This window comes from Etheostoma spectabile, chromosome 7 (genome assembly GCF_008692095.1).
Source record: "Etheostoma spectabile isolate EspeVRDwgs_2016 chromosome 7, UIUC_Espe_1.0, whole genome shotgun sequence".
Lineage (NCBI taxonomy): Eukaryota > Metazoa > Chordata > Actinopteri > Perciformes > Percidae > Etheostoma > Etheostoma spectabile.
The window spans coordinates 17066956-17077356 of record NC_045739.1 but is presented as its reverse complement, the minus strand read 5'-3'; the positions used below and the strand labels follow the sequence as shown (position 1 = coordinate 17077356).

Genomic DNA, 10401 nt, shown 5'->3' with positions numbered 1-10401 from the left:
ACAAACTGCGCTGTTACATAAAAAAATGCTCTGATAATACAAAAATGCTTTTTATGAACTCATTTGGCACAAGGTATTTGCTTCAATCAAGTTGCGTCATTTGCATCATTCACGTTGCCTGGCTAAAATTTGTGTCCATCCACGTCTTTGCATTGACTTTGAATGTAATCATGTTCCATAAAAGGTTTGCTTGTGTTGTTCTTGTCGGTGATGTGAACTCACCATTAGGTTATGTACGCTCATAGTTAACTGACAAACCAACAACTGAAATAAATGCATTCAATGCAAGAACGCAGTGATGTTTTTTAGCTACACTGGCATGGCATTGTAGCTCTGGGGATGGTGATGTCAGTTGGTCAGTCAGACTGGTGATCCCCTGACTTTTCATCTAGCATTGTCACCAGGTCAAATTATAAATGTCCATAGTTTGGGACCAATTGATGCAAAACTAATGATATTCCCATAAACCCCAGTTGCTTACAGAGTGGCTAGCATACCTGTAGACTCTTAATCTTTTTCTAAATCTCTGTTTTATTCTCAAAGTCACAAACTATCCTAATAACCGAGAAATGTTAAGTATTTGAGCAAGATGTACAAACACACACCTCCAGAGAGGGTTTTTGTCAACCATCTAGCTGTGTAGGAGTTTGTTGGCAAAAACACATAAAGCAAGCTGAATAATTTGAATAATTCTCTACATTTGTGTGGCTCCCTATAAGCAGTGTTTACTGCAATTTTCAGATGTTGTTTTTTTTTTGTTGGGAAAATGATAGTCTCGATAATTCAGATCATGGTATAGTAACATCCAGATTTTTTTGTTTTTTCATGAAGAATTAAATCAGTTACATGGACAAACTGAACGCAAAACAAGATGGTGAGCTACAACCAGTGCTTACTTGCACTGTGATGTGTTTAATGCTGTGGAAAAATCTCTTGTTTTTTTCCCTGAACAATATTCATAATGTCAACAAGTCCATGTAATAATCATTCTCATCCACGGTAAAAAACAAAAGGGGAACACTGTCCATTTAAAACAGACTGATTGACTGTCAAGTGGTTGCGAAGGTAAAAATGAGTGAATAATACATAAATGCAAATGTACCATGGCGCTCCGATGACTGAGTGTATGGTTGTTTTTCTGAGTTTTAATTGGTGATCTGGTGGCCCTTGATTGTAAAAGGTATAACATGCTGTAACACAGTGACAGCCCAGCCTTGGCATGCGTTAAGTGATGACGGCTTACCCACGCACATAATTACCACAGTCTTTCTGAGGTTATCCATGCCATGAGTGGTTATTAAGTGGTGTGGCTTGAATTTGGAAGTCACTTCCCTTGGGGTCTTTACCGGGTACCAGCTACCGGTCTTTGTAATTTAAAATCCAGAGGAGAGACATGACACAACTGTTTTTTGTGTTGAAATTTGAAATTTTTTTGTTTTTATGTTTGAACAATCACAACAGTAGGGTTGAAAAGCATTTGACTTTTTTTCTAAAAGACCATTAACGTCATCACAAAAAACTTTTTGGGGCTTCTTAAACTCATCATGGGCTTCCAGAAAAAAAATTAATCTTGATATTCTCTACCAAAAATTATAACTTAATCTCCATTTTACCAACAATGATCAAATTAGCACTGAACAATAATGACTGTCCATTATTCCATTTTTGATTTTGAAGCCTAATATCTGCCAATTACATCAACAAACCAACATACAGTAATGGGTCATTCAACTTTAACTGACCAAGAGACTGATAGCATGCTGTTCCCCATTAGCTATCGCAACAGCTACAAATTTTCACTAGAGATGGGAAAAATAATCGATTCTTAGATGCATTGCGATTTTATGCTTGATTCTGATAAGTTAATAATCGATTATAAAAAAAAGATGTTGATTTTTATTTAAAACTTACTGTCTTCAGCCATGTACAAATCAGAAAACAGAATGACTGAAAGAGGATGGGACAATGGACAACAACTTAGAGTTTAGGCAAAAGTGCAGAAATAAAAACACACAAAAATGGCCAAAAGGAGAAATAAAATAAAGAAAATTGTATATATTGTATAAAGATTGTGTGAATATGAACACACATACACATATATATATATATATATATATATATATATATATATATATATATATATATATATATATATATATATATATATACACACACACATGATCTAAAAAGACATACATAGAATAATTAGGCAAAACACATATAGGTTGTTCATGTACTTTATAACAGTACATCTGACCATCAACCTTTTCCATAAAAGGAAAAAAGCCCCAAAAACTAACTAAAAATAAATACACATGCGCTTTGGTGTGTAAGACAAGGTGTTCACTTTTTAATCAAAGTGTGTGTAAAGCCCTGGTCAAATCTCTTTCTCTCTCTCACCTCTGGTTCCTTACTGCTGCCTCACACTTACATCCTTCTTTCTATACTTCTTTCATTCTTGTTTGTTTACAGAGGTCTTGAGGCCAAGGAGGCCTTAAGTAATTTCCTCTGGGAGACATAGGCCAGAGATGGATGGAGTGATACTCCAAGAACAAGAAAGAGGTGGTGAAAGAAAAAAGGCAGGATGAAGAGAGGACAGTAGAGGACAGTAGAGAGCGTGCGTGTGTGTGTGTGTGTGTGTGCACGCGTGCGCATATGTCTTTGCTACATCTGTTGTGAACACCTGTTTGAATTGAGTGAAGAGGTCATTCTAGTTTCTTCTCATTTCATCAAGAGGTTAATTTCAGGCAAGGACACGGGTTTAGGATTAACATTAAGTATGGCTTAAGACTGAGTGTGTGTGGACGTATGTTTTTGTATCCCTCTTACCATCGTCTCTCGGCCAATTGGAGCAGAGAAGACATACTCAAGCTGGAAGACAACTGCCAAAGCTTGATGATTGGTCAGCCTGAGCTCCAAGCTGCTGCGAAGGCCCAGCATCTGAGGGAGGGATGATGTTGCAGAGCTGAGGAGACAGCACGCACACGCACACGCACACGCACACGCACACACACACACACACACAGTGAAGGTGTAAAGGTTGTGTTAAAGAAGCTTTGATTGGTCACAAATAAAGGCTATGTGCTTTAAAGCCATTACTAACAAAAACGATAATGCCTCACTGAAATGAGTCCCCTTATTTGGTTTAATACAGTTTTATTTTCAATAAAAAAAAGAAAAGAAATCAATGTGTTGGAGGATTTCCACTCGCTTTCTGAATGTTCCCTGGCAAGCACTTGCCTACTGTGTGAGCAGTGGAACAGCACTCTTGGTATTCGTCATTCACAGTTTGCATAAACCATAGGCGGGAGCATACTGTGGAGCGTCGGCATGTCACGAGGTGGGGCCGAGTGTCTTTTTTTTTTTGCTTCATGGACTCTCTGGAGAATGGAACAAGCAAATACTTCTTTTTTTCCCTCTCTCTCTCTCTCTGGAAGCACCAGGCATAACAAATGCAAGACAGATTGTCAGTTTTCGAAGGCAGCACCCAAAACAAAGGCAAACATCATAATTATTGCCTACACTGTTGTTATCACACTAAGCCATTTTTAAACAAACACTTTCTTCTTCAAAGAAAATCGAAAAGTGCAGAACATAATGTTTGTCGTTAGTATGCCGATTACTATTATTCATATAGTACAGTAATTGAGCGCAGATTGTTGGTTAGCACGTGGTTGTGTTAATTATACTTTTACCATGTATTTGCACACATTCTGATGCTTGTAAGACATCCATATAAGCAGATAGTGTCTCATTTGAAGTAGCAAACAATGCATTTGGATTCAGACGCGTAGTAAAATGAGCCAATCATCTCTCACTGTCTGTGTGGCATATGCTATTGATGGCCACTGAAAGTACGTGTGTACACACCATTATGATTTTGATCAACTAGGTATTCTGCAGACACTACTGTCAGAACAAGCATATTTTTTTTCGTACCCCTTGGCATGACAAATTTATTGCAGTAAAAAGTACAACAATTTTGACTTTTCTAAATAAAAATAGGAAATACCAGCAGTTTAACACTTTAACAAACTCAATTTCATTATTTTTGCTAGAGCAGCCAGGAGCACCCCCAAATCTCAAACCTTCCATCATATATCTATATACAGTATATCTCTACTGAATGAGAAAATAAAGCTTGCATCACAACTATTCTTTAATAGTCTCTTGTTACATTTTGTATTGTAGTGATGTAGTATTTTGCATATTGTCCGTGGAGGGAAAGGTGATAGTGTGGCAGCATTTGCAAGTCCTCCCTTTATAACATGCAGGAGCAAAATGCTCAGGTTGCCAACATGACACACCTGCACAATGTCACTGAAATAGACACAAAACCTTTTTCTTTTTCAGCCAAAGCAGTTCTGCTCAAATGGCCCACTGATGCGCTCTGCCCCTGACAGCTCATTCATTGAAACGGCTTGCTGTTGTTTACTTGTGCCATTCAAAGGTTCACTCGCTTTACAAAATAATGTTAGGCAGGGTTGAGTAGCATTCACATTTGAACGGGTACCGGTACCTGTAGTTCTTTACTGGTACACAACGGTATCTTTTTTGGTACTTTACTCTCTCTGTAATAACAAAAATGGAATTTAAGTTGTAAAAAACAATGTCCAAACTTCTCCCTACTTCCCTCTCCCCTTCCAAACATGTCTCTACAATCTCCAACCAGTCACAGGCTTTCAGGCAGGATGTTTTTTTTTTTTTTGAAAAATCCCAAAAGATTTTTATTATTTTTCCCCTGGACCTGTATGCGCTTTTATTTCTCCTCTACTCTTACTTCTGTAACTTGCGTCACTCAGCAACACCCGCCACACACACACACCAATCTTTCACCATTAAAAACAGTAAAGGAACCGTGTTCGGTATCCAACCTTAATGTTAGGAAATACTTTGAGTGACTTCCCCAATTAGCAAAGTGCAGTGACCAGTGATTTGTGGATACATCAAGTTTAACAAAATAAAGAGGTATACCTTAACACTTTTATTCTACATGGAACTATCTGAAAGTATACTCAGTTCATTGAGTGTTTCTCATCCCTGGAATTCAAATTAGATTTAGGATCTATACGTAATGTGTAGTGCAGGCGGTGTACTTTTTAAGGTTCAGTTTACGGATTTAGTACCGTACTTCTCCAGCTTTGTTCTGTGTCTCACATACTAAAACCATTTAATCTAAGTGTTTTACTGCTGATGCCGGTGACCTTACATCAGCACGTTGGCTTTGACAAGGTGAGCATTGAGTGTTATGGTGTCTCAATAAAACCCAGAGGCAGAGGCAGCAGGCGCTGTCTCTCCTTGATTGGTTATGAAGTACTAGCAGGTATTGGACTGTATGGGAAGGCAGTTTTATGAGGTTGGAAGCCTGTGTGGCATGGAATAGTGTGGACATTAAGAGGCTGGGCTAGTGTTAGGACATGTAAGGCCTTATTAAGCATACAGTACTTGTTGTTTGAGCAAGGTCAACGGACTACTGACAAATTTGATCCTACTAGATTAATTTAAAATATAATTGAGTGTGTTAACTTGCATCATTAAATGTGGTAAGAGGATGTTTATTTTAAATATTCGGTCTATTTGACTTTCTGCTACTTACCAAATTTCATTTTGAATTGGATGAGAATTGTTGGACAGATAACCTTTTATCCGTGCAGCAACTAATAATGTGTATAAAAACATTATTTATGTAATGTTTTGGCCTCTTTTGATAGACAACTGCAACTGAACTGACCTTATTAAGCAAGTCGGGAATCAGCCAGACATGACCAATGCACATTATAACTAAGAATTGATTAGAATGAACAACCTCATGTTACCTTAGAAATAAAAAATAGTCTTAATCAATTACACAGAGAGGTTTACAGATTTTAAATTTGGAGAAGAAAAGGAGAGGGTGTATTGGATCAGCAATCAGTATCATCTGGTACCCTGAGTTAGTGTCCCTGTATTGGGGAGAAAACGTCTGATTGGTGCATCCGTATATGACAGTAGAGAATGTGAGTTGTGAGTTGTGTTGAGGTATTTTCAAACTTAGTCCAGTTTGCTTTAGTCCATATCAAAGCCACCAGCACGTCCAGCAAAACTGGATGTCTACATGTGACAAAAAAATGACACCAGTATGTAAAATAACACACATGTATACATTTACTGTAGATGTTGGAAAGCAATCTGCAATGTTCCAGACATCTTCTAACCAATATTAAACACAAATGAAATTCACATCAACCTAGCTTTTTCAAAAAAACAATCTGGGCTGACTTTGGAGAAACTTTCAATGACATACCCATCAGCACGGGACAAGCTGATGAAATACTATAAAAATAGGCACTCCTGAAATTAATTTTGCACATCTGTGGATTTTGTCTGACAACAGAATATTGCTCCACCATGTCCTGTAGTTGACAGTAAAAGCTACACTGTAGACATGGATTTCTGCTCACCTTTCCCTGACCAGGGTGCTCAGTTTGGAGGTGCTGTCTGATCGGCCTCTGGCCCCTGATGCTAGGGGCTCCAGCACCACCACTTGGGGCTTGTCGAGAAAACACCAGCCATTGTGAACCCCGACATGAAGTCTCCTTTCCTGGATGACAACCGTCCTCAGTGCACTCTCAGATCCTAGCTGTTTCTGAGAATCAGTGAGAAGAAAATTCGAGTTACCACACATAACAGTCATAGACAGTATATATCATACACTATCATACATTCGTGTACTTTTACACGAGCTACTCAGGTGCCCGGTGTGGAAGAACTTGATGACCTTGCACAGTAGTGTGTGTGTGTATATATGTGTATATATATATATATATATATATATATATATATATATGGAGATCTTTACAAGGACTCAACAACAGCGTGTGCCTGTTGTCTTTGCATATTACTCTCAGGACACTCTGCACAAAATGTTGCTTTGTTGTTGGATGTTGGATTTTTTACCAAATTTTGCAGTTTAGATAATCTGGCTGAAGTGTTTTTTAATGTTCTTAGCAATTACTGTGGTTAGTTAGTACAGTGTCCTATAAGTGATAGAAATGGTGGATAAAACTTTGAAGGCAAGAGCCAACTGGTAAGAAACTGGAATTATACTTTAATGAAATAATTGTATGTCATATTTTATGGACACCATGGTTTTTTTGTTTGTTTTTAAACTATACTGTATGTGCCAATTAACAAATGTCTAAAAAACAAGTCAACGTATCAACAGTTGCCTGTGGAGACTGTGCTGCTACCATGTACTGTAGCTGCTGCCACTAATGCACAGCTGACTGACAACTGCTCAGTGATTGACTGTAAACTCTCTAACCTAATGTGCAGAGCCACGCTGAGCTTGCATCTCGTCCCACTCCTTCTTATTTGCTTCATTTCAATCTTTTTCCTCTCTCCATCATGTCTCACTCCCACTCTCCCTTTCTTTTGCTCTCATTCTTGTCATTCTCTCTTTTAGGTCCCTCTCGCTGTTCAAAACCTTCTCCATATCCACCCACACCTTCTCAATCAAATTAGCATATCAATTCAGCTTTGGGTTTTTCTTTTAAAAGCAGCAACAGCAGGAGCAGCAGCCGAGACTGCCTGACTACCGTACAGCCGAGCCCACATACAGCACTGCTCATATTACATCTCTGCACTGACTCCATCCCTCTTTACGTCTGACTGTTTGCTATCTACTCTCCTCTTGTTATCATTGCTCACACTTTCACTTACAAGCAACGGCTGATATGTGCTCAGCGGTGTACTATATTTTTCTTTTGGCGATAGGGATGAAAGATTAGGGTTCTCATCGTAACCTCAAGAAATTCCTTCCCTTCTCGGTTTCCTCCTAAACAATATTTTTAAGCTACTCTCGTCTCAAGTGCTGTGTTTTGTAGCACGAAAAAAGATCCATGTATGATTCTGGCAAATTGAGAACAGAAGCCACACAGGTAAAATACATTTTTTATAATGGATACAATGCCTTGTCAAAAGGTCGATCATGGTGAGTTTTATTGAAGTTAACTTTTTTTACTTAACTATAAGAGGAAGTGGTGACTCACTAATGCAATGCTCTATGTATAGTTTATTTTGAATCGTGTCAGCTCTCATTTTGCTTTGGGAGTGTTGCATAACTGTCTGGCTCCATTCAATTAAGTGCTAGGATGAAGATGTATCTTCACAGAAGACCGTACATTACACGTTTCAATCCCACACTCCAACCAAATGCACCATGCATGGGCATGCACCCTAACAAGCGGAATGATTACTAATTACCAGAGAAAATTATACATCAAATCCGTGTGTGCGTACTATATGGTTACGTTATGCTTTAGAACAGTGGTTCTCAAACCTTTTTCAATAATGCAGCCCCTTTGAAAAAAATGATCAGCCAAGAGCCCCCGAACCAGCACAAAACATTCTTTGGTAGAAATCAAAAGCCTAAATAAAGAGGTATAATGAAAAAATAATAAAATAAAATGAAATATTTAAGTGCTCCATTAGAAATGTTTAGAATTCATCACTAAATTCATTCATTATGATAGTATAACTATTTCAGGAATGATGCATGACTCCAATGTACCCCTAGAGGTATGGGTTACCCATTTAAGAAACACTGTTCTAGAAGGTACGTACATCTCCAGTCACCTCTTTGTCAGCTCTGCAAAATGTATGCTGAACAGTTGGGCTGGTTGACATTAGGACGGTATGGACGAGTTGCTTATCAGGATTGAGAAATCAACTGGAAAACGACAGAGAGGGGACGTGGCGTAGCGGACGTGAGACGGCAGGAGAGACCGATGCCAGCAACCATCTTTTCAAACGTGAATTGAAACTGCGGGGTGAGTCAGTTTAACAAAGCACAAACACCTCTAGAAGTAGGAAAGAAATATTGTCACCCAGGCTAGCTTAGTGTTATTCTCATGTTAAACGCAACACGCAAGGAGAGGAGACATCATAATTAATGCTACAAGCTAAGTTAGCCTTAGTAGCTTTTTCTTTGTTCTACAGGCCCAGGTGAGCTTAGCATTGTAACACGTATCAATATAAATGCACGTATCTATACAGTGTTTACATAGTTATATAGGAATACAGATGCACTTTTTTACTGTGCCCTTCCCTTTATTTTTTCATATTTTTACCCTTATTCTATTCTATAGTAATTATTAGTATATATACACAATTTATGTCATATTATACTGTATATTTTCTGTTTGGTTTGTTTGTCATCATGATTACAGAAACACTGTTAGCCTAATTTTAATGAAACGTGATGGAAGGGTGTAGGATGGACTAAGGAAGAAAGAAAATTTTGGAACAAATCCCAACCAGTTGGGCGGATACATAAATTATTCTCCACTTTCATTAACAATGCAAGATAGGGTGTTTGGCCTTGTGTGAGGTCTGCACTCTATGAGTGCCCTTCTACTATAAATACCAAGCATCCTGGACAAAAAATGTCTCTAGGCTGAATAAATCCCCAATCTTACTTCATTAGTTTTCATACAGCTGGTGTAAATTAGCTATGTGTAGTTTCCGAAGCAAAACATAATATTTGAATTGTCCTATCCAACAAAAATTGCTCTTTTGAAGAGTGGCAGCAAGCAGCGTCACTATGACAAGATATCTGTAAATAATTGCTTTCAGTGACATCCAGATTATAATTATGAGTGTGTTGTTTCCTACACTGTCTGTCTCTCGCCTGCTCCCTCCACTGCAGCCAGAGCTGGGGAAGATGACAGAGAAATGGCTTTGTCTCTTGTTGGACAGGTCTGCCATGAAGTGTTTCACCGTGAAAATAAAAGAAAGACAGAGAGAAAGTTGTTTATAAGAGAACATCAGTTAAAGTGCTGCTTTCTGTTCTCTGCATCCCTCTTCTGACTCCCCTCCTCTGAGTTTCTCTTTCATTTATTTCATTGCTCCTTTTTCTCACTCCGTCAGTTTCTCTCTCTCTCTACCTCTCTTGCTTGATATCCTCTTTCTTCTACCGCTCGCCTCTGTCTGCTGCCGTCACAGATTTCTTCTTCTCTCGCCTGAAATATGAATATTTTAGAGCTAAGAAGCTTAAAGGGAACAATGAAATGGCCCCCAAGTTAAATTATACTCCATTTCCAGAGTCACAGAAAAGGGACTTTTCTGAGTGATGAGAGCACCGGTGCCACGTGGGTGCGTCTTTCTCCTTTTTCACGCACAAATAAGCTTGTTGTCTCCTGCTTATGTCATATTTGTGATATTTCCCCAGATCCTGCTTCTAGAATTGCTAAACCAGGCACTGTAACCGATCGACATGGTCCCTTTAGCGTTCATAATGTACACTTGACATCTGGGTTATAAAAAGTGGAAGTCCCTCAAAGCTAACATGCCTAGATGCTGTTTGTATCGTAAAAGGAAAAGGAAGGGGGGGGGGAGGGGGTGCAGAATGAGCAGAACTAA

At 38.6% G+C, this 10401-nt stretch overlaps 1 protein-coding gene across 4 annotated transcripts in view; it reads right to left on the bottom strand.

Moving 5' to 3' along the window:
• The window catches only part of nphp4 (nephronophthisis 4), a 161331-nt gene that overhangs the window by 98335 nt on the left and 52595 nt on the right, over positions 1-10401 (bottom strand). For all 4 annotated transcript variants that reach the window (XM_032519956.1, XM_032519960.1, XM_032519959.1 and 1 more), the window contains exons 8-9: positions 6441-6625; positions 2830-2965 (exon numbers count right to left, since the gene is read on the bottom strand). In XM_032519956.1, coding sequence (XP_032375847.1) covers positions 2830-2965; positions 6441-6625 — 321 coding nt within the window. The remainder of the gene's footprint in view (positions 1-2829; positions 2966-6440; positions 6626-10401) is intronic.